The following is a 24995-nucleotide window of genomic DNA, read 5'->3' on the forward strand; positions in this document are numbered from 1 at the left end:
AATCCCACACTCCCTGTAACACTTTATCACCATTTACCTCTTATGGTGACTGCCCCATCATCCAACTCTTACTACAACACAGACTTACCTATACCTCACAGGCTGAGAAAACAATCTTAGAATAAACTTCATGGTTTTTCCTCTCAACAACCAGAAGCCTGTTTTAACGATCAGTCTGCACTGCCTGGGGGACGTCATTCATGCTGCCAAGTCCACCGCTGTTCTGAAGATGCTGTTTCCCATTTCTTGAATTTCTTCTGGACTTCTGTCCTGCATTTCACCATTATCAATCTGGACGGAGACACCTTTCCCATTCCCTGCTCCAGATGAACAAGCACAATTAGGGAAAAAAAAAAAAAAAGAAAAAGAAAAAAGATCATACCTACCATTCCCATCTAGGCAAGAAACACACTTCAGAGCTGGAGCAAGTTGGACAGACCCGTAAATGCACCTGCTCTGTTAGGATGCGAGACTAATTCACATTAGCTGTGCTCCCACGGACCATCTCTTGGCCTACAGGCACAAAAACCTGACTACATATTTAGAGTATTTCTTTTTTATATAATTTCATGCCAGTGGCATGTTTTCCAACATGAACAGCACACTTGGCTTGCCCGCATCTTTGAGGAAGAGGTGCAGAGCTGCCATTTCACAAAAACAGGAGACAAGGGCCTTCGAAAGACGGTGAACGCTACTGTGCGTGCAATATGGCATATCTTTATTTTTAATAGTATGGGCAGTCACAAAGGAGACGTAACTGGCAGCCCTACTGCGTTCCAGGAGCAGTCACAGTGTCAGGGTAGCAGCCCCTGTTCGGTGCGACCCAGAAGGCCACCTCTTCATTTCAATTCACCTCTCCCTCTTTCACCCAGGCCTCCTCCTCCTGCTGAGTGGCGTTCCTCGGTGTTAGCCACGTGCTCCTCCTCTTCTCTTTGAGCTGAAAAATCAAGAGAATAAATACATGAGCACTAGAAAAGTCACTAGAAAGTAAGTGCTACTGTTTAAAAATAAAGGTCCCTATTCACAGGCTTAGAGAATTGTTTTGGCATGTGCCTAAATCCAGCCGATCTCCACAAAAAACACACTGAAACTCAAACATGCATTGAAGAGCCCTTCCTGAGCGAAGCTGCTTGCCCAAACCGGGAGATAAGTTAAAAGCAGATATCGTACAGAAATGCCATGTACTCGGGACAGCTCTGGGGCCCGGGAAGCAGTGATAGCAGCAAGCTGACCCCACAAACCAGAATGAAATCAGAGCCCGGGAAGATGAGATCCAGATTTTCCTGCGAGCAGAAGGTGGATGCTCGGTGGTGCTGCAGGCAGGCAGCTTTTCAAAGGAGCTCCACACATGGGAACAAACATGTCCAAGGGCCTCACACCCAACGGGGAGCTGCTGGGTGCCGAACACATCTGACAATCTGGCACTTGGAGTGGGCACTGAGCCCTGGCAAATCCAACTCCCAGCCCTGCTGAAAATCTGTCACCACATCGTCAATGTTAAAAGACAGGTTTTTCAAATGGGAAAAGTGCGTTTATCACCCTCGGCAAACTCACGAACGACACAAAGCATAATTGCTCAAACGTCAAATAAAAATTCTCGGCTGAGTAAACACCACGCGTGGACCTTTTTTGATCCCCAAATATGAATGCTTTAGAACAGGATGAGCATGTGGCCAGCGGGGCTGTAATGGAGAGCACTTTGTATCCTTAACTATACCAGGCGTGATAAAGTGCCCGCTATCATGAAAAAAAGCTCATCTGAAAGACAGAGGGAAACCAGATGGGAAAAGAACACAAACTCTCAGCAGGAATTTCAGGGATTTTTTTTTTTTTTGTGATTGCTTTCCATTTTTCCAAAATAAAGATCTCTCCCATAGCTCGAGGCTAAGCAGAAATACGGTCCCATCCACCTGAGGCGTTCAGAGGGCCAGGTTTAACCTCGGTGCTGGAGCTGCGGCCCCCCACGCCATGGGGTGTCTGTGAGCCCCGCCAAGGGGAGCACGCACCCACAGCCCCTTCCCCCAGTGGGAACGCGAGGCTGCTGGGGTCTCTACCTCAGCTATTGCTGATTGCAACACCTTGGCTACTTCCGATATTGCAATCCTTTCTGCTGCCTGGGCAAAGGCTTCAGCAACTCTTTCTGCCTCTGGGTTTTCTGATGCTTCCACCACTATCGCCACTGCTCCTTCAGGAGTGTCCACCTTTCCACCCGGACCGGCTCCTTCTGGGCTTTCCATCTCCCCTGTTGCCGCTGCTTTCTCCACTCCTTCCACCTCGGCTCGTGATGCTGTTGCATCCTTCTCTGCTCCCTCTGGTGCTGTGACAGCCAGCGCTCCCAGGTCCCCTGCAAGGTCACCAGCAGCCAGTGCAGCAGGAGGACCCTTCCCAGGGGACAGCACAGGCCTGCGGAGTCGGAGACCTGGCCCGGATCCTGTTGGTAGAAATGGAGAGTATAAACAACTATAAACAAGTGTGTTCCCCTAGCGTCACTGCAAGCGGACCAGTGACAGGGCCTGGAGCTGGCAAGGCTGCTTTTCAACAGCCTGTCTTTTCTGTAGAGACACGGAGCAAGAGGCTGGGACCCAGAGCACTGGTGTGGTAGCACAGAGCTTTGACCCTCGCATCCCAGCCCCACGTGCCCCTGTGGGTGGCAGCCACTTTCGCAGCCTGAACCGAGGCCAAGCACACAGCTGTATACCAAAACATCTTCAGTGCCTCCTATCAGGTGGTTTGTGTGGCATTCAGAGACAAAGAGGAGAATGAAAGGAGGGCTGGCTCTTTCCCAAGATCTGTTTGCTTAATGTCCCAGGGGGAAAAAAAAAAAAAGTTTTCTCTAGAGAGAAGAGAGCATGAATTCCAGGGAACACACAAGTCAAACGTGTTTTTTCCAACTGTCATACCCTGGTGAACCTCCTACAAAAAGAATCCAAGGGACATCCCCAGAGGCTGGGGCTAGCAGGCTCGAGTCAGACAGACGCGGCGTGTCTTCTCCCAAAGCTTCTGCCAGCGCATCTCACGTCTGACCTGCGAGATCCTCCCTGCTGCAGCCTGTGCTCCCCACACACGCCTAGGCTGCCGGCCTTCAAAATCTCTGCTCTCACGCTACGTTTTCAATTGGCATGTTCCTCCCAGTACCGTGGGAGGACCTGACCATCAGCTCGGGTGAAATTTTGACAATCAAATTATCATTTCTGGTAAGTGCACAAGGGACATTGTCAGAACAGATCCATAACCGTCCAATATATATATATTAATCAACTTTCGTATTGGAAAGATCCCCTGTCAAACGTAGCTCTGCTGTCAGGTGAAAACATAGGTTGCAGTAAAATAAATGAGTAGTTCCCATAACAGACTTTGAAAGGAGTCATACCATAGCTGCTACTCCTCCTTAGTAACACCTACGCTAGTCTAGAAGTCAGGACAAGTCTGAGAAGCGATACTGGATGGAGTAAATCGTGTGAATTCAGAGTACGAGTGTAGGAGTCAGAAAGAGGCATTGGGTCTGCCCGTACCCACTGGGGTTTGGGCAAAAAAAAAAAAAAATCACCATTTGGTTCACTCCCCTGTGTTTTGTCCCGCCTCTCCCACGGAGACCAGCGCAGGCACTGGATTAGCACACAACTAACTTTTGGGCATATGACTACGCAGCAATACAAAGGAATTCCTGCAGCATGGAGGCATCCTCACGCTTGCTGTAACCCCGCCAGCACAACACCAGGGTCTGGCACAGCTCACCAGCCCCCTGCACACCTCCGCGGGCAGTCCCAAGAAAAGGACAAGTAACGCTTGTCAGATGTGCTGAGCAACTGTGATCGGCGGGGGACCCCGATGCAAGCACACGGAGGATACTGGCTGTTCCCGGCTCACACATGCTCCACAAACCACCAGCAGGGAACTGGGGCAGGCCTGATGAAATAGTGATGACACCGCTGTTCAATGCCGTTTAGCATTAGTAATTGAAAAAGATGAGGAAAAATAAGGTGGAAAGCTATGAAAGGAGGGGATGGAATACACAAGAGGCACTGGGGTAGAAAAAGGGGGAAAATGGTAGAGAAAAAAGGGAAGAGGAGAGCTGAGACGGTAGAAAGGAAAAACAGGAGAAGAGGAAAGCAGGCTGCAGATCACCACTGCTAAGAGAAGGAGAGTTGTGCCCAACTACGCTTAGAGAGAAGACCGGGGTGGAAAGCCACCCCGCCACGCACACCTACATCCTCGCGGACACAAGTCAGTCGCTTGCTCATGCCATTGAACAAGCTACCTGCTTCATTAAATAGTAACCCTGTAGGTCTGCTGACAAGAACATACTTCTCTCTCCTTTGGTAATTAGCCCTGAAGGCTGGTCACGCTCACTGGCCATGAAACGCTGCAACAAGCAGCCTTTTCATGCCACAAGCTTTACCTTTGTCCCTGTCTGTTCCCATCAACCTGGTAAAGGCAGGCACGATGCCTGCCCGACACCGGCGCTCCGCAGCCGCATTCATGCTCTCCGCCTGCCGAGACGGGCGCGGACGTCTCTCATCAGGGCAGATATGAGGTCGCTGGGACAGTTGGCCGGTGACCGCAGAAACCGGGAACCTGCAGCCTTTTCCTTCTGCTTGGGAAAAAAACAAGGGCAGACTCAGGAGTGGCAATTCGCTGCCAGTCAGCTTGAAATAGCTGCAATTCGATATGCTGGGAAGAGGAAGGGTCTTACCAGGCTCCAGAGATACAAGGGTTTTGTGTAAGGAGCTGGGCAGGAGCTGAAGGCTCAGCCCTTCTGCAGGGCTGGGCACGCTGTTTGCTCAGCAAACCTCACCCCAGGGTTGAGCAGCTTTTTCTCACTTATGCCACCGAGGGCAGGACTTCTCTACCCACTGCACGTGCCAGTCGTGGCAAGGCTCTGGCCCCAGTTAAGTGATGTAGTCATAAAAGCAAGAAAAGACCCAAATCTATTTTAACAAACATAAAATGCCTCCTGAAGTTCCTGCAATGTGGGCTGAGTTAAGCCAAAGCTGAGATGAACTCAGTGTAAGGGATTACGTTTGTTTTTTTTTTTTTTTTTAAATTACTCTCCTTGTCAAAAAACAAAGGAGGCAGGTTAGTAACACTTACCCCTTTCAAAGATGTTAGGAGCCTGAAAAGAAGCATGCATAGCCCAAAGCTCTAGCTTTATGATCGCATTTCCCCTCCAAAATATTTTGGAGATAAATTCCAGGCACCTCAGCAAGGAGAACAGTGCAAAGATTAAAAACAAACATATTCCTGGTAATTCTGGGCAGCCTGGACCATGGACCTGGCACTGAACTGTGCTCCGACTTGAGATAAGACCCTGCGTAAGTCCCACCTGCCTCTCTGGCCTGCGGTCCCTCTACTGTCACATTCTGCAGTGGAGATGACTGAGAATTAGCAAAGGTTACTCCTTATTTTATGGTGTCTGAGGTCTGGTCACTGCAAGTATGATTTTTCAAGAAGCTTGCTGCCTGCACAGTTTTTGTATATGTACATATTAGCATTTTGATCCACATTTGCATGGGGGCCAACTTAACCTCATAACCTCCAGTTTAACCTCATAACTTGCCTCTAAACCACCAGAAGATTACCCCTGCCGTCCCCAGGAGACCAGGCTGGCAGGCTTTTGGATCAAGCCACCACTCGGCTGCACCCCGTTGCCAAAGCCCAGCGCCTCCCTGCCCAGACCACACCGATACCAAGCCTGCACACTAAGAGCCTTCCCAACCTGACCTGCTGGGCCTGAGCCCTCGCCTACCTTGCTCGAGGTATTGCTCTGCCCTTTCGGTGCCTCCCGTTCGCTGTACAAGCCCCGCTCCCTTCCACCGGAGCCCAGGCCGAGGGCTGTTTGCTCTGCGGCCATTTTGTGCATTCGGGGCAGCGGATTGCAAAGCCCCTCGTTAAAAATCTCTGCCAGGCGCCTCGTTTGCCCCCAGCCCCTTTGTTTACGTCTGACTAATGTTCATTGCTTCAAAATGAGGTTGAAGCTAGTGCTCTGTCTCCCAATTAAACATTTGATGGAATGACATCAAAACCAAAACAGACAGAAAAAATTATTTCCCTTTGATAGGCTGGCCGCGTTGTACAAAACTCACTATTATAAGACTCTGGTTGCTGAGAATTTTGCCAGACATTAATCTTTTGAATTAAAGCTTTCCATGCTGGTTGTCTGCTCCGGCTGGAATGCGGGGTGAAAATTTCAGCTAATGCAGTTCATCCACTACAGGAAACCTTTTTACCCAAGTTAAAAAAAAAAAAAAAAAAAAAAAAAAAAAAAAAGCAACTGATATCTCTTGCAAGTGTTTGTTGACCAGCCTCGGCGCTATGGTTTGGAGCACTGCTTTACAATGTGGCAGGAAGGTCACAATAGTGCCAGGGAACAATTTTTCACAGGGAGAGTAACGCACCTTTGGCCAAGCTATGAGCCCCTGAAAAATCAGTCTGCACATGCTCTGTAGTGATTTGTGGTAGCTCGGCAGCGAAAATATTTTTCAAAGTCCTGACTTCACAATCTGAATATTCTTTCTGTGCAGTTTTGGTTTTCTTTAATGTAATCTATAAAAATAGCCAGTGACCTTTGGTGACATCTAAGCAGGCTCCCGGTTTCCTTCCATGGTTTGAAGACAAACAATAGCCCCAAAGAAATGACTCAATACCACACACACACGTACTCGATGCCTGGGAAAGGGCTGGTTGTTGGTCAGCAGGAACAAGGAGATTCACGCGGTTCCAAGGTGCGGCAGGTTCAGGCAATTTGGGGGGCTGAGGCATGAAAGGCCTGAGATGCAGCGAGCCAACGTCCCCCCAGCCACCGCTCCGCACGCCGAGCAGCGAGAGGATGCCCGCAAGTTTTGGGCAAAAGACAAAACGGGGAAAAAACGTTCTGGGTTGCCAAGGGGACTTGGCGGCTACCCTCACCAAGCTCTCGGCGTACCGCTTTCTGTGCGCCAAGTCTCCCAACTCCTTAGCACAGGTTGCTAAAACCTTTTGGCGCGGCAGAGTGGAGGATTCGTGCTCCCGAACCAGCATGTTCCTGCAGGTAGGGCAGGAGCATTAAATTACCCTCGTTCTTAAAGGAAGAGGAAAATTTCAGAATCCTCTCAGGCAAAGTTCACCTGACACCAGCTTTTAACATGTGTCCGTAACCTCAGCCAGAAAGAAACCTTCAACAGCTCCGCTGGTGGAACTGTTGCCTTTAGACCACAAGCAACGTGTTTGAAACCTGAGAGAGGAAATATGCAGGTTTCTGAATAAATCGGGATTCTAGAAGCGGGGTCAGCCTCCTGGCTGACAGTCACAACATGCCAACCGCCGGTGCTCAAGGAAAGCAGACAGTTTGCAAGTGAGTTATGTTGTCGCTCTGAAACCCCTGTCTCCTAAGAACTTCTTTTCTATATACCTGCCAAAGCTGCTATTTACCCAACATAGCCATAGCACTTGGGTCATTAAACAATACTGATGGCAATGCCCGGAGAACTCCGAGCACCTATTGTAGTATCACTGAATTCCTCCTTTGATCACCATGGTCAGAAATATCTGATTTTTATCACTCTTTAATAGCTCCCAATCAACTTTAAGAAGTTACCACAATGCTCATGGTAGAACCTTTGTCAGGCCCGGGTAATCATTGACAAAACCAGAACAGCAGATCTCACTAGCTCAGCATTGTCAGTCATATGCGACCTTCTCCATGGGCTTGCTACCCCAGGGACAAGGTTTCAGCTTCCATGTTGAAGACTACTCTGCCTGTGTCAGAGCAGAAAAGGCTATACATGTACAAGCCATTTTCCGAGCTTCCTGCAAAAGCCTGCAGAGATTAAAAGGGAAGAAAATTTGAAGCACATTTGAGTCATTTCTGGAGGACATGCACTCCTAAGCGTAAAATAGGAACTTTCATGTTCATGCTGCTACGAGATCATTCAAGAGAAACACATCTTTCCCACACCTAAGACACAGACAGACTTCCTCGTAAAATTCTGCCACCCTTCGTCTGTGTCCCAGATGATGCTTACAAATAATCTAGCAATATTTTGTAGTCACTGCTATGACCTAGAGATACCTGCACTCGCTATCTTCCCCCCGCTGAGATGGTTTAATTGCCATGTACGTAACTAAACCCCAAGGAGCTGCTTGTTCAGCATGGGCTTAGCATCGAAAGTTTGTTTCAGACTTGGGGAGCTCATATGCCTCAAAGTTTGCCTAAGCTCTCCAGCCATACTAGTTTGTCTAATAAAAGACACTGTCTCTACCTATAAGCCTTGTCCAGCAGTAATCAGAGAGATTTATTTTGTTTGATTCCAAACTTTGTCAGTCAAAAGGAAATGAAAACCTGGTGCTCTGATGAATGCTTCTGAAAACAAAATGGTCAAAAGTTATCTGAAATTGAGTTTATAAAACCCAAGAAATTATAGAAGTTAATATTATTTTACGAATTTCTGCTTTCTGTATGCTGATATGTTGCTCTCAAGAGGCTTTCTTATTCTTGAAAACTCCTAAGAAACTCTCAAGAACCACAAACATTGGAAGTGAGCTTTAGGACCAAGACTTCTCTAGGTGAGGGAGACACACATCAACACCCGTGACAGCCTGTTTCAGGGAAAACAAAACCACGTTATCCCAGGTTTTGGATGCACTCTGTAAAACTAGTGATGATTATAACTCAGTTGCAACATATTTAATGAATCGCAACGAGCAGCTGACAGGTCACTTCAGCAGAGGAAAGATCAAATTTGCAACGGCCATTTGAAGAGGGAGCATTTTTAGGTAATCATAAGTCACGTAATTGCACAATTAATGCCCTAGTTTGTAGACAGTCAAAACCTAGGAATAATACATATAATAACCCGTCTAATCCAACTCTTTAATGTGTAGTTATAACCCCGTCTTCAGGTAAGAATTTCTCTCTGTATTAACTAACTGGTGATGTACACATTGGGAATTTTTGGATTGGCACTAAAGCACCAGGCATTATCCAGGGGCAATACAGGGACTCAAGGGGCAGCTGTACGGTGTACCGGCCAACTTAGGTGACTTTCGAAAGGGTTAAACAATAATTGGAATTTACAAGACTTGCATGTTCCTGAGGAGTGAGAAAAAAGGGAAAAATCATGTACTTCTAAACGAAGAACTTGCAGCAGGCAGGTTGGTAATAAGCAACTTAGGAAAGACAATGCAAGAACCAAAGAGTGTATTCGCTTCACCTACGGCAGCAGCTGTATATTTTGGTGGAAACGCTGGTTTCCTGCCTCTAACGTGCACACGTTCACGTCCCTCAGTTACAGATCACAAACCTGTTAGTCCAGCTACTTTATCTTGTATGGTTTATGAAACCGTAAGGACTTTCATTCTCTCGTGCATTTGGGGAATTTTGCAGACTTTCGGTGCTCCTACTCAAGTCAGCCACGCAACCAGATGATTAAGCTAAAGTCCCCTAAAAGAAAATCTGTATTTAATACTTAAACAAAACTATTGAGCTCTAAAATGTTAAAGTGTTATTTAATGACCATGATGGCAGTATGAGAGCCAGATGCAAGCTGCTCTGTGCTGTCCAAGCTCGGCTTCCCAGGAGTGATGCTCTGCATGGCATAAACCCTCCCAGCAACAAGTCCGACAGCACAGAGTAGCTCCACAACATTTGTCTGGTCACTGGAGGTCAAGCCCTCGACCCAACGTACAGCCAGAGAGAACATCCATCTCCTCTTGCTCGGGGTGGGACAGAGGGACCGAAACTCCCCTTCATTAACTCCTTAACAAAAGCAGCCTTCTATTACATCGGCCACTAAATTGCATCAGCCGCTGTTGCATCAAACTGCAGTGGCTCCCAGAGCTGCTTTTGGGCTCTGCCTCTTCCCACCGAAGCCACCGGGCATCTTGCTAAGTAGCAAATGGGAAAAGGCCTCGGACCATACATACGCTGTACGGCAGCAAAGTCCATTTAGAGTATGCACAAAGAAAGAATAATTGAACCTTTTCCAGAAAGCAGCTCTCTCGGGGTTAGAAAGCAATGTCTGTTTACTAGTCAGCCAATAAAATAATTTAGGAGTAATAAAGAATGAACACCTGTTCTCTCAGGAAAACCTTTATGAATCGATAATATAGGGATGTACCAAGCTTTTCATTCAGCGAGCTCTAATTACTGAAAAACCCAGAGAAGCAAGCAGCCACACCGCTCTCAGACGTTCAGAGAGACAACTCAAAAGCTCTCCTCTAACCACCACACGGCATCAGAGAAGCAGAGGTGGAAAAATTCAAGCAAATCCCTACCGGATTCTTAAAGGAAACTCTAATCGGGTCCTACCGTCTACTGAGAAATTATGTTTTAGAAGGAAAAGGATCTGTCTTCCATCACAGAAGTTTCCTCCAGCATCTGAGCTGAGCCAAGTGCAAATGAAACCTTGAACCTATGCCCAGCAGGATCATCAAGAATCGAAACGTTTGAATTAGGACAATATAAGAGATGCCAATAAAAATTTCTTTACCGAAAGCCCTGTTCTGATGTACAAATCTTGCCCCGCTTCCCTTCCAGCCCAGCTAAAACCTGGGCTGTGCCAAGGCCCCGGGGAGACCCCGCAGGGGTGCGTTTCTGCCGCAAGCCAGGGAGCAGCTGAAATTCCGAAAGACAGCTCTCACGACAATCTCAGATCAAAGAAACCGCCTCCATTTGCATGAACTTTTAGATAAACAGCCAAAAAAAGTTTAAAGTTCACTGCGGGACTGACCCTTTTCTGCAGTCACCCTGACACAAAACCTGGATTTGCCATTTACCTGGATGGGTGGTAAGGTCTTCAGGGCAGGCACCAGGACTTCTAGGCATTAGTAAAACACCAGCACCATCAACCTCTGGTTCTTAAATGGAGCCTGCGTGTCCTGCCACAGTTTAAATAAAATTTATAACCTGTCCAGCTCTGACACGACTTCATGATGTCCCTCCTTCCCCGCATCTATCCATGCTGCTCTAGCTTACTGAGGTCAAATTTAGTGAGGTTAACACGTGAAAGTGAATCATACATGGTACGTCCAAATGATCAGAGACTGGGAAACAAGACACACAATCAGGTCGTACCAGAACAAAAGTGAAAAATTTATAACGCAACTCATCTATCTCACTCCTCCTTTGCTTTAACCACCAGATGTTCACCATTCAACTACCTGCTGCCTTCTCTGAGATTTAAACTAGACCCAAAGCTCTCCCAGAGACATGACTGCAGCACAGAAAGGTCGCAGGAGAAATACACTTTTGCCTTGGCATCCTACAACCGGTAAAAGATACAAAAAGAACTAAAAATCCTGTGATGACAAGCTAGGTTCGGGCACCCTAACTAAGAGCTCAAAATCTCGCTCTTTCCCTTGTATTAAAGTGAGCAGCTTCACAAAGACTCAAACCATAGATTATCTTCAGGGTTACTGTGATGTGACTATGAAGCTTTCTCATCAGGCTGCCAGTGGGGGGAGGAAAAAAAAAAAAAAGCTTTCTGAATCAGGTCCTTATCGTTTATACCACATTACAATCCAAAATGAAAAATGACTTGCTCCAGATTTGATAGAATAAAGCATCTTGAGATGCCATAGAAGTACCCAATTTTCAATAAAGACATTAAACCTAAGCTTCAAAAAAGGGAATAATTACATCGTTTTTTGCTTTGAGTTCTAATGTTAAAAGTGTCAATTTATAAAACTAGGTGAACATCCACAATTCCTAAGCAGACTGCAGCTAATTAGACCCCTTTTGATCTTTTATTTTGCCTAGAAGCTTATTTAACAACTTTGCACAAAACTCCAGGTTTTGACACAGTAGTGGACTGGGGGAGGGGGGAAGACCACAGAAAAGGAAAATGGTCTCTGTTGCTTGCCGAGGCAGGAGGCTCCTCGCTTCCCCAAGCACACGTGCTGCCAGCAAACCTGGGAAACTCCTTCTGGTGATGGGAGCGACTGCTTCTTATTTCAGCTGTCTGGATGGAGATGCGATAGAGACCAAAATATTAAAAACTAAATCAAATAGAGTTGTTAGTAACGCTCCAGCTTTACATACACAATTTGTGTGCGTGAATTGCTGTTTTAGGTGAAGGGTGACAACACAGAAAACTTAACGTCGCGTCTGGGCGATGGGACGGGGTGCCTTTAACGGCCACTGCAAATAAACCGGGCACTGGCTTTGCGGCGTTCCTCAGAAGGACGGTGCGGTGCAGAGGGAAGAGGGCACGGCAGCCTCCCACCTGAGCGGCACCCGCCGGCATCGCCGAGGGCTGGCCAGAAGGGTCTGGGGGGAGCGGGACAGGCAGAGCTGGGCAGAGGAGCAGAGCCCATACTGTGCTATGCTGCACCAAAACAAATCTTTGAGTGAGCTGACTCCATCTTGGGGCAGTGGAAGGGACTAGGCAATTTCTCCAGGTCCCTTCCAGCGCTCCTTCCCACAAAGGACTGACCTTAAAATAACTGTGAGGGCCAGATGACACAGAAGCCCCTAGGGCTTTGGCACTTGTCACTTCTATGACCGCATCACAACATCTCTCTCCTTTCTGTAACAGGAGAGACAGACCTCCATGTCTCCCAGGAACCCACCACAGCAGTGAAGTCAGGACTGTTAAGGGCAAAAAGCTCCTTGCCCTATCCTGAATGAAACAATATTATTAGACTTGAAGGACCCAGGTCATTGGGCTCATGCACGCAGACCCTGAGGACCAGGGAGCCAGACTGATCCAAGAATGACTAATCACAGCCTGGGAAAGCAGTGATTTATTTCTAGACCTGGAAGATTATTTTTGTCCTGTGTCATTGCTTCATCCCTTATAATAAAGCATAGGGGACTTCATCAGCTGCTGTGCAGCAAACGGGAGGGGGGTACTGCATGCAGTCTGAAAGGGAACGGCTTTAGCAGCCTTTGGACCGTGGATGGGCAGGAGCAGCATGGGCTTGGGTCCTGCCCCAGCCAGTGGGAAACACCTAGAAACTTGAAGTCCTTTTGGGACTTTTAGATGGTTTGGCAAAGGGGGCAGTACTGTCGGATAGGGGGTTGTGGCCCATTACACTAAATAACATCCAGGGTCAAGCATAACTATGTGAAGGTCAGACGCACACTGCTAGGTGGTTGCCTGGCACGTGAGAGACCTCGGTTTGCCCATGGAGAACGGAGAAGGCCCGTGTCCTTCCACTGGGAAGCAGCAGGAAGACTGGCACACGGGAGTTTCTAACGCCCTTCAAGCTCCTGGGACAAAGTTATTTAGAGACAGTAGTGATGCTCCACAGGGGTTGAGAAACAGCCAACAGCAAACAGAAACAGCCAAGAGGCAAGCCGACCCCCTGCCCTTCTTTCCTGCAGAGCAAAAGAGCTGGCACTAGCATCCTCCCCCTGCAACACAGCTGGAAGAGGAGACCATTCCCACTGTGGATGATCCCCACCCTGCCTGGGCGTCCCGGTGGGCGCCCCTGCAATCTTTGGCAGAGGGTGACAGTTTTGCAGAATCCACCTATGCTGCAGTATCCCTCCCGCTCCCCTGGGGTGAGGGACAGCCCCGAGAGCGGGAAGCCAGGCTAGGAAGCCGGGCATGGAGAAGGAAGAGTGACAGAGGGAGGAGACGGGGTGGAGGGAATGAGCTGCTTCAAACAGCATAGCTGTGTCCGCAGTAACGTGCTCCTGTCTGCAAGCAGCTCCCGTCAAACCGGGAGCTGGATAGATTAGAGACAACCATAAACATCTGGATTTACTGATTCAGCTGTGTTAATCTCTCTAACAGTAACAAGCCTAGGACCTGCTCTAAACCTCAGTCCAATGCTAGCAACAGCCCTCCAATCCTGCCCTGTCACCACTTATGCTTAGCTGTCTTCAGTCTTGAGCTGGGAAAGTCTGAGTTTACCTGATAACCGAGTTTATCTAGGATTCCTTGTTCAGGCAGGAATAACCATGCTGACGACAGCTCTCAGCCCCCACTGAGCTGTTACAGCCTCCCCGAGGACCCCAACCACAGCCCTGGGCTGTGCGCCGACTCCCCCGCCTCAGTCTCGCAACCACTGAGCAAGCTTAAACCGTTGCCTTCAATTTCTTGAAAAATGGGTCTTCCTCACCCAGTTCAGAGGCCATCCTGGCTTGCAGCTTGGCTTCCTTTTTTTCTCCTCGCTCTCCCCCAGGTGCAGGAGCTGAACGGGGCTGCAGCAGCGGAAGGGAAGGAGGAAGGAATCACAGACGGTACCCACCCAACAGCGGCAGAGCTGCTTCACCCCTCGCGCTATGCATCGCAACATTAATGATTTCAAAGAAAACCATTTGCAAAGCTAAAAGCTTAATGTAGTAACAAAAATCAATACCGTGCTCAAGAAAATCCCCCGATGACGGAGACTTTAAAGCATCATTCAGGTAGACAGCACTTGGGCACTCCCTCCAGTAACGGCAGCCCGGCAGACCATTAGAGAGGGGAGGCTGCTTTAATTTATTCTCTTTGTCATTCTAATATAGATCTGCCCGTTTCAAATGGTGTTCAGACCTTTATACTGCAACCTGGGTTCATAAATAGAACAAGTCCTAAAAGCTAGGATCAATACATCCCGCGTTGCCTTTCAGGCGGGATGCAGAGAGAGCACAGCAAAAAGGAGAGGGCCAAACGCCCTGCTGGCATCAACAGCAAGTTCCTTGACACTGCAGTTTTACCATTTAAAATATGAGTCTAAGGTATGGACTCAAAGTTAGTTAACTAAAGGAGAAAAAAAAAAATAAACCAAACAAACTAGTCACCCTTGCATCCCCAGAGCAGCTCTCTGCAAATAACACAAGCCTTTTCCAAATGCTAATAATTGATCACGTCTCATTACTAAAAACCCCAGTAGACAGTCCTGTCCAGATGCAGAAACTGAGCGGGGAGGCTGAGCTAGCCAAGGCGACAAGGCAGAGACTGGAGCCAGCTCACTCGCCTGCTGCCCATGCTGCCTCTGGCACAGAAGCATCCCTCCTTCCCTCCCAATGCTCCGTGCTTCCCAGACACCTGAGAATTGTAAGGAATTTACCTGGACCTATCCACACAGGAAAAACAGTAATCATAAAGGCTCCTTTTGCCTGCAAAGGTAAATGCTGTTTTAAGGTACAACAGCAGTTCTGTGAATCCATGGAAATGCTGATCGCTGGTTTTGGAAGAAAATTTCAAATGCTGTGAGTCTGGTCTGTCTCTCTTTAAGAAAGGATTTTTCCCAAGGTTTGCTGGTTTGTTTTTGTATGCCAGACTCCTGCCCCCTGAGCAGAGGTGGAACATAGGAAGGCATTTCCCTGCCTTGGCCACAGTGGGCTTGAAAATCTTCCTAAAGGAAGCAAGCTTAATAAACAACAGCAAACAGTCCAGCAGGCCTCCTCCTTGGCTCCCAATAACCAAGGAAGTGGATCGAAAAAACCACCCCACCCCCTCAAAAAAAAAATACTGGAGGGAAGATTTTGAAAAAGCAACCTGTCAGTGTTTCATTTTGCCCCATATGTCAATGAAATTTGAAAGAATTTGCATGTCGTGGGGAAATTCCAGAATGAAAACTGGTCCATGCCTGCAAGTCTCATGCAACTTTAAGAGGCAAACAAGAACCACCTATAGACAATTTAGACACTGGAGTGATGTTCAGGTATGGAAGATGACCTCCAAAAGTTGCAGGGACAAGTGACAGGTTAGTGCCCAGGGTTGTGAAGGGGATGGGTTACCCCTGGGTGCTCTGAGGTGTCCCTGCACCCCAAGATCATTCATACGTCCTTAGAAGAGAGCATGCAGCAGGCATAGAAACTTGTCTATAATTTGTTTTTTCTGATCTAATTGATATGGGTTTCTCAATTTGACATTGTCCTAAGGGACAGAGATACTCTCTGCTTCTATTACATACACTTGCCAGATCCATATAGCTCTATGCCACAAGAAAGAAATCCCCAAGGATTCCAATTGTTTTAAATAAAAAAGCCTAAGCAAGTGAAAAACAAACCCGCTCCTGCCACCTACTCAACAAGCACATGCAACCCTCCCAAAACACACTGCTGCTAATGCTTTGCAGCAACACTTGCTCAACGCCAAACAAAAGCATGTATAAGCCACCAAGTCAGTTGGTAAAATCAGATCTAATATGTCAAAATATTTCAGTTTCACCCAGACACTCTTAGTTAGTTAGTGCTAAATATTTGTTCCATCTCTTAATCCTTCTGCCAGGCAAGGCAGATTTCCTGCTAGAAAACAAAGTGAAGTAACACGTCTAAGATCACAGAGAAATGTTGCCTGAACCGAAATAATAACTAACATCTCATCCCTCAGTCTGTCCTCCTCCAAAGACCGAGGCTCCGCTCCTTCCACTTCAGTACATTTCACCTTGGCTCTCATCCACTGCTTTTTCCTCTTGTTTCCTCTCTCCTAGAATCCAAATAAATCTGCGTGGCGCTAACCGAGCTCCTACAAAGCGAACGGTGGAAGAAAGGCATCTCCTCCCCGTATTCGCTAAACAGCTCGGGCAGGCTAGGACAGCGTGCTGCCACGTGTCCCCAGGGCCACGCACGGCGCTCGAGGTGCTCGAAGCTGCGGAGAGCACCCGCCGTTTCCCCAGGGAAGCCCCGTCCTGCAGCTCGCTTGCTCTCCCTGGTCCTTCAGAGAGCAGCTGCTGTAGCACTGGGGCTGGAGCCCTCAGCTCTGGCTTGCTGCGCTGTCTCCTGGGTTTGATCCGGTCCCTCAATCCGTCCACCCCATCTTTGGAGCTGAGACGCACCGAGGAGCATCAGGACGCTTTTACAAAAGCGACGGCTGAGAGTTTGTCCAGAAAGTGCTCTGACGACAAGTGCTTTTATTTTTACAAGAGAAATGTCTACAGGGCTGCCTTTAAGGAAAGGGTGAAGAAACATCTGTGTACACGCAACAGCAGCACAGGCACACGCTGCAGCTGCGAAGCCCCTCTCACTCTGCTGATGCTGTCTGCTAACTGCTGGCATAAATATAGTAACAGGGTTGCACATATGGCAGGCTGTTTAATTTTAGAAATCAAAACTATCAAGTGATTGAGTTAGTCATCCTTCCTCAATTTGGGACCAATACAACAGTACCAGAGGCAGCGGTCATAACCACTGTGGTTTGCGAGAGAGAAAAGAGAGCGCATGTGCGCGCTCCGTGGCGGCAGGGAACACCAGAAACCCTGTCCTGCTCTGCCCAGCCTTGTTTTTCAAAGCAGGATCGGACAAAAGGAAAAAAAAAAAAAACAACTTAAAACAGCCTTCAAATGAAAACCGAGTGCCTGCAGATCTGCACACGTGTGTACGCACAGCCTGCGACACGCTCTGGATGCGGCGTAGCACCCTGAACACGCACTTTGAAGAAGCGAGATGAAAATAGCGTTGTGCCAATTGGCCTCTGGCTGCTGGAAGCGGGATACATTCACATCACGGTCAGGGATTTGAATTTCCCAAGGGAAACTAACGGAGAGGGAAATGGGAGTCCAGTTCAGCCAGCACAGCTGCCACGGTGCAAACATGCCTGGGTCAGGAGTAAGAGTGAGCCGTGCGCTTGGACATCGCGCAGATCCTTATCACCAGCGGACCGAGTCCCACCGTGCTCCGCAGCCCAGCCCGTGCCAGCGCTCACCCACCCTCCCCTGGTCAGGAGAGGCCTCGATGCATGGCAGAAGCGGCAGCTTCCTTCGCGGAGCCCCACGGCTTATCCTCAGATGCAGCACCCGTCGCATCAGGAGGATGCAACCCTGCAAAACCCGTCGGTATCTTTCCCTTCCAGTGAAAGCCAACGAACGAAGAAAGCAAACAAGTCATGGAGGGATTTTCTGTTTCTCTAGACAAACACACTAAGAGCAGTTCAAAAGAGGCTAATTAAATTCCAAAATCCCTGTGCAAATACATTAATAATGATTTTGAAATGAGCAGTTAACCAAGGAAGTTTTCAAGGTGGGAAGTGTTTGATACAGAAGAGCGTGTGAGGAAGAGCGGCTCAGCCTACGTTAGAGACAATCTCTCTGGCTACCACGCGTGTCCGGGGGAGCAAAAGCAAATGCTCCTGGGCCCAGGAACAGCCGCGTCCCCAGGCTGCAGGGGGACAGAGAAGGCAAGCCCCTGCCTTCCCAGTCACCGGGAAGCCAAGAAAACCCTAAACGACACAGCCACGAGCCTGAACAATCGCTGCGTGGCCCCGCTGAAGAGCTGCTCTTACGTGTTTCCAGGACGGTAAAAAAGCAAAAAACACTTTTTCTCTCCTGCTGTCACTACAGGAAATTTCCAAACACCAGATAAATCTTTTTCCTCTTCCCACACAATCCTAGTCAAATCAAATTAAAAACAAAAAAAAAATTCCGTTGCCTGTAACAGATGTGGAACAGTTACTTGTGGGGAAGGGGCTGTGCCACAAAGACCTTTTGCCTTATTTTTCTTGTTTCTGCAGCTTGCGTCAATAACTGCACCGATGGAAGACGTGTATGAAATGCTACTATTCTAATAGGAACCAGACCCTGCCCCCCTCGTGCACAAAGCATGAAGTGATGAGAAATGGATAATTTCTTATAACTGCTCATATAGCGGGGTGGAAAAATCTGAGGTTGTTACGTGGTCTCCACTCCCACGGTTCGTGGAACCTCTCAATTTTAAATGCCATCGTTCTCTCAAGCAAGAAGGGCAACAGTACCACTCTTCATTTAATGATGGCAAACCAAGATCCACAGAAAAGAAGTGATGTGCCCTTGTGAAGTCCTTGGCAGAGCAAGGAATTAAACCCGCTGGCTGAGGCCCTGAAAGCCAGGCCACCCCGCCTTAGTCAAACCTCCAGCCATGGTCACGAGATTACCCCCCTGCTCTTTTCCCCTATTCTCTGCGTGTCCTTGCTCAGTCAAATACACTTACAGTTTTTTCAGGCAAGATCTCATGAGATACCGATTCGTACGCTTGTTAAAATCCAGATCCATTATGCCGCTCTCTTGCTTTCATTCACTAATTTTATTGTCCTATAAAATACAAGATTTTCTGATGAGATCTATTCACCATGCCGCCACTACTGCCAAAGGCATACAGCTGCCATCGTCTTCCGGAAACATGTTTGTTCAGTTCATAAATCCTCGTTTCAATATTTTGCTAAATACAAAAATTACACATCCAAGATAATAAATTCCAGAATCATTCTTCCTTCGGAGGTGACAAATAGAACTGCAGTTATTTCCCCAGCCCTGAAGTACCTCTTTTAAAGAGCAGTCAGCAGCCTGATAACTCTAGATAAACCATTTAGTTTCCAGAAGGAGCCTTGTCTGTAGACACACACAAGTTATAGTCCGCTGGGCGTTCTCCTGCTCTCCCCGACTGCTCCCTGGTGGGAAGCAGAGGGTTTGGGCGAGCGCGTAACTGGCGGTCTCCGCTTTCCGCAGCGCAAAGTTGTCTCATTCAAAATTTAAGAATCACTTTCACGGGCCATAAGAAACCGTATTTGTTACTTCCCTCAGCAGCAATCCAAGTGTGCCGTTCTGCAGCTTAACACCTAGGAGAAGAGGCCCAGCAACTGTTTTACGACTTGCCTTATTTGTAGGAAGCCAAGAGAGAAAGTGGGAAATAAAGATAGAATAAAAAATGGCCAAGAACTGTGAGGGACTGATTCAGGAGGGAACACAGGGAAAGAGTGCAAAAGCTATCCAGCTTTGACTCGTGTTTAAATGCTCCAATAGAGGAGAATTACCTAGAGGTAAATCCAGTTGGTAGAACCAGAAGAGAAGGAAGTTAACTGCAAAATTTGACTAGACCAGCAGGAAAAGCCTCCAAGCAGTTCAGCTGGATATGCTGTGGTGAATCCTGCCTAGGAAAGGGACAGAGCTCACATTTAAAAGCAGCTCAGATAAAACAAATCAGAGGTGCGCTTACCATATGCGAGCGTGCATAAGCTACCTTTAATCCAGCTAAAACCCCCACACTGATAGCGGCAAAGATGGAGACAGAATGTGTCAGTGCGAGCTGCTCATCCACATCTCCATGACTTCAGACAGAAGCGGCCCTTGCCGATACACACATTTCGGTGAGAGCTCTGTGTAACAAAATACAGGAAAGAGCTGAGACGTCCAGAGATGGCAGGACAACTCCAGGATATCAAAATTTATCTCCTTGTAACCATCTAATTCACTTCCAAGCTTGCCCTGGGACTGAGGCAGCAGAGCACGCGCCCCAGTGCTCCCCACGGCACGCAGGACGGCCATTCCCACCCGCGCCGCTCCCCTTCCCGTGTGAAATTCCGCATGGAGAAATCAGTCTTTCGCACAACTCCTGCACTACACGTCTGTCCTGCTAACGTGGAGCTGCTGCTCGTCCGACCAGGACAGACAGTCACCTGGGAAAGGGCTTGCACCCTTTGGGTTCCCTAATTGCACTGGGGCAATTCTGGGGGGCACACGTGCGGCCCCTCGCCCTGCCAGCACAGGGCTGGGAGGTCCTCCCTAGACGGCAGCCCTGGCCGGTGAGCACAGCAGCTCACCTCCGGGGGTGGACAGCAGAATTTCTGAGGGTGTGAATCTGTCCTAACAGGCAAAGGGATGTTTTGCCCATGCTAATGCTTCCTTTTGTCCCCCTAAAGCTCTCTAGAAACAGCCAGTATTAACAAGTGCAGACTGAGACCCCATAAAACCTCCTGTCTGGAGCCTAGGGACTACTCATCACGAACACAAGTGCTCTCAGGCCAAAATGTTGTTAGATTTTTTTTTTTTGTGCGTACTTTTTAATGCATCCTGGGGTAAGGACATCACCGCACTGTTCTCATTGTAACTAACAGCACTGAGCCCGTGAGGAGGAATGGTCACAGACTGAAGACCCCGACTGCAGAGATTTCAGTCTTTTTCCAGTCAATGACTCTAGACATGCCAGGCTAATCCTGATGAGCGACAAACACCTTCACTGTGACTATATTGATAACGACCACAGAAGGCTTTTTATGTCAGGTGGACCTCATTTCATTCCCACAGCTCCGTCTGATATTTTAGCCACTTCTTCCTTTTTCTCTCTTGTCCGCTCTTCCACATACTGGCACAATTAAGAAAAAAGGAAAAAAACTGGGAGGTATTATCAGAATAGTTGACGCCAACCGCCATTATTTCTCCCTCCAACTGAGGACTGCATTCCCGCTGGCTCTGTCTCTTCTTAGCTGAGCTTGGAAGTGTTAAGACACCTTTAAAATCCTCCCTGTTAGCACGGGTCTAGCGCATTGTCTGGGATACGACAGGGTAAAAGAAAATGCCAAGGCTGGGTTGCTCGGGGAAAGGGGCTCCGTAAACATTTCAGGCACTGCCCAGGTATTTGAACACCTTATGGGCTGCTCTTAGAGACAACAAACCCTAGTTAAGTGCCAGCATGCCAGTGGTGAGATGACAGCCAGCCACAACGATCTAGCAGTACGGAGAGTATGCAAGTACTCAGATAAACATTGTGGGATAGCAACGGAAAGAGCTGGCACACACAGAACATCGGTTATTCAGGAACAGAGACACCTCCTTGGCTGTGCTAAAGCATGCCATACCTTAGCAAGCCCATTTCCAAGGCAGCTTTCGTCATGTGCAATACAGCAATGTCAAATCCCAAGAAACGTTTCATTCGTCTGCAACATACTGCAATGTGAAAGAACACAGAGGTTACTTGCACCAGACACCGGGCGTAAACAAGTATCTGCTTTAACCAGCCGTCCGTTTGATCAGAAGCGGTACGACGTCAGAGCTCAGATGCTTGAAGGTCAGCCAAGTTGGTCAGTGGGCCAGAGCAGGGCATCCTGGCTCCTATTCCCTGCTCGGAGGAGGAGTGGATAGTCAAAAGCAGGTGAACCAGGATCAAGACTGTGTTTCTCGTTCAACATTGACTCACTACATAACCTTGAACACGACGCTACGCCACACCTTCCCCATGCGGCAACGGGGTCAAATTCCCCCTTTTCCCTGTGCTTGGTGTATGGTGCAGCTGGTGCCCATGAAGTGCTTCCAGGTCACTGGCTCAAGGCTACCAGATGAGCAGAGCCTTACCATTGCAATATGCCCTGGGCTAATTCTACAGGACGTTAAGAGCCTGGGTCAATGTACGTGAATTTTTTCCAGCACTCCATGAGTTCTTCTGCATAGCAAAGTTAAAGCAAGCGAGAAAGAGAGAGAGAGAGAGACGTTCCTATTTGATTGGCTGTGACTAGCCGCAATTAAAAACTATAATTTATTACCCTGGATTACGAGTATAATTTCAATGCAGAGAATTAAGGTTTTCTTCTGAGATGGAAATAAAGATTAATTTTTAATTTCCTTTCTCACTGCACATTTAAGAGCAATGGACTCCATAGAAAACTACAGGTCAAAATAGTTTTATGGAGGAATGACAATGTTCCGTTGCCGAATAATTTAACGCCCTTGCTGCATTTTTAATATTTGACTGCAGCTCCCTCATGCGAAACAACGGCAGCAGACGCTATACACGTTTGCTGCAGCACTCAGGTCAACGTGACTTTGAAACAACAAGGTTTCACTGCTCAGGACTCGGGCAGCTCTTGGAGTTCTCTAATGCAGGCAGCCTTTCCGAAAGGGCGGGCAGCTGGCCTGGGGATGGGAACAGCGAGAGTGAAATGAAAGCTTGGGGGAAGCAGAGGGCACCAGACTAGACTGGCACCTGGGGGGGGAATAGGTGCAGACAGCCGGTGCATCCTACCTCGGACACCCATGGGTGCATTCTGATAAAGCAGGAGGAGCATTTCCATCCGGAAAACGCTGCCGTAGGACAGCAGGACTCGGGGGTTTTGCCCGCAGGCAGAATGTGTTATTCCAGTTTCACCAGCACATCGGCAGGACACAGGCAGAATACTGGGAAGCACGAGGTCACGAATTTGCTTGGTCCCTGGCGCCACAACTGGGTCACCGCTTGCCAAAACTACTCCCAGCCCCTGGAGAAAACAGCTTGGGAAAAGCTGGGAAATCCTCGCCATTACACAGCACTGCTGAGTGATCTGTAAAAGAGAACCCAACGCAGCACGAGAAGGAGAGAAGGTCTGTGTGTATCCATTCCTCCCAGAAAGAGCATCTCTCAGGACAGGATTTTCTGTTGCTGTTCACAGCAGGACACCATCACATGCCTCAGGCCCAATATTTGACCCCGGGCAACTGGCAGTGAATGGAAATGTCACTGAAATCCAGAAATGCTTTAAATCATTGCTCTGGTAGTAGCAATTAACAAAAAAACTCCTGCTGTACTAATGACTTGGATCCCAGTTAATTGAATAACCCTGTGCTGACAGAGCTGCATCCTCCATGGCCTAATAATAGGCCTTTCCATTGCAGGGTTTTTAAAATTTATTGTCATCTCATAACTGGTGTCTCGGGTTATAAATGGGATTAGATGCCTAAGCGATGCAACTGCTGCTCACGCAAGGGTTAAGCCGAGTGCTGTGCAGGGTCACAGGGAGGAACGTCCCCCCGGGGACATAGTGGTGACAGTATTTTCAATGGGGACCACATCCTTGGAGTGCTGGAGATCCCGAGCTCTCTTGGTGACTTTTAGTTGAAATCTGTTTGAGGAGGGGAAAGAGTTTTCTGTTAAATCCCTTCACGTAGGGATCCCAGAGGAGGTTCAGACAGAATAACGAAGCCAGCTCTCAATGTTTCAGCAGTCCCTCTCCCTCCAGGACTCCTAGGAGGCATCTAAAGTACATTCATTTTCAGTGTTGAACATCACCAAATTGGGCACCCAGTTTAGGACAAGCCAACATCAGTCTGCTACTGGTATCCTGGTGTATAAACTGACCCTGTGCAATATGGCAGTTTTATGAGAGATCTCCTCAGAAGCGGTGCATGGCTCTTTTTGCTCCTCAGGCTGTATGCTCAGCTCTACCAAGGCCAGGCCTCAGGAGGCTGCAAGAGGCTAGTCCTGAGTTAGGAGGCAGGGATGCACACCACCGTGTAACTACGTTTAATGCCATTATTTTCATTCTGAAAAACAAAACCACCAGGAAGCCCCTGCCACAAAAGTCAAACGACGACGCTTTCTTCCTGCAGTCCCTCCCTTCCAATATTGACATATTTTCTCATCTCCTCCAAGGCTCACTGGATCAGCCTCCCATTAGGCTGAGCATAGAGCTGCAGACTAATACCATGAGTTATAAAATGGAGCTTTTATGGGGATAAGGGACCTCAGAAGGTCGCTTATGGTGGGTAGCATGCAGTGAGGACATGCTTCATCCCAGGCCAGGAGAACAAGACAAGCATTTTTCAGGTTGCCACTGTTCAACTTGAGGAATCATCCCCTTGCCGAGGAACTGAGTCTTTTCTGGGGCGTGAAGGTTTGTTAGATGTATTTACTTCCCTAGCCGGCCAGGAGAAGGCAAAAGCTTGATCGCTTCTTGCCAGACTGGGAGATGCCAGAAATCGTACAGGCAAAATGTATTCAGACATATTGCAATGCCTCTGAAACCCACAGGTGTCTACACAAACTGTATCTCAGCCTTTTCATGTTGACTCTCAAAATAGAAAATATAACACCCACAGACACAGCTTCCCATAACCCTCGCTGCCCAGACAGCACGACCGCTCTAAGCCTGCATCTCCTGCTGAGGCAGGGACAGCTCTAGCCATTTGATACCCACCTGCCCATACCAACCCAGGCAGAGGCTTCTCAGAGCTCACAGGTAAAAGCAAGATGAGTAGTTATTTGAGAGCCCTCTACAGAAAGCAGAGAAGCTGAAAAAATTGGGGCAACTGAATGGGGAGTGCTTCTTCCTTCTAATCAGGACTGGTCCCCAAAGCAAATCTCTTTCTTTGCATGAGATTTTAGAAAGAAACTCCAGCCAACTGCAGTTACAAGAGCTGCCCCAGCACTTCTTGCAGCAGGGGGGCTCAGTAACACCCAGACTGATTTCCACCTTGGGCATTTATCACATCCCGACACCTTAGGAAATCCTCTGTAGATTTCCAGTTGCCTACGTTATTTTCCTGCGCTGTCCTAAACAATTGTGTCCAGACATTGTCTCCTTTAATCAATCACATTTCTATTCCCTCGTGGCTGCTTTTCAGCAGTGACTGAGGCACTCGCTAAC

The 24995-nt window shown here is 48.1% G+C and overlaps 1 protein-coding gene across 3 annotated transcripts in view; it reads right to left on the reverse strand.

The window, feature by feature from the left end:
- Nucleotides 1-826: 826 nt before the first annotated feature.
- LOC148050059 (uncharacterized) overlaps nucleotides 827-24995 on the reverse strand; it is a 34064-nt gene continuing 9895 nt past the window's right edge. The window contains exons 1-4 of one of the 3 annotated variants that reach the window (XR_015701585.1): nucleotides 4694-4801; nucleotides 4400-4594; nucleotides 2055-2431; nucleotides 827-937 (exon numbers count right to left, since the gene is read on the reverse strand). Coding sequence is in view for 1 of the 3 variants with exons in the window: in XM_087745024.1 (XP_087601150.1) it covers nucleotides 845-937; nucleotides 2055-2431; nucleotides 4400-4591; nucleotides 5092-5131 (702 nt within the window). In the remaining 2 variants the exon portion in view is untranslated. Of the gene's footprint in view, nucleotides 938-2054; nucleotides 2432-4399; nucleotides 4595-4693; nucleotides 4802-5091; nucleotides 5186-24995 lie in introns of those variants that run through there. The other 2 variants (XM_087745024.1, XR_015701586.1) reach the window with 2 other exon arrangements.

The sequence above is a fragment of the Nipponia nippon genome, unplaced genomic scaffold (genome assembly GCF_047370975.1).
Source record: "Nipponia nippon isolate SJK-2023a ecotype South Korea unplaced genomic scaffold, ASM4737097v1 scaffold_9, whole genome shotgun sequence".
Classification (NCBI taxonomy): Eukaryota; Metazoa; Chordata; class Aves; order Pelecaniformes; family Threskiornithidae; genus Nipponia; species Nipponia nippon.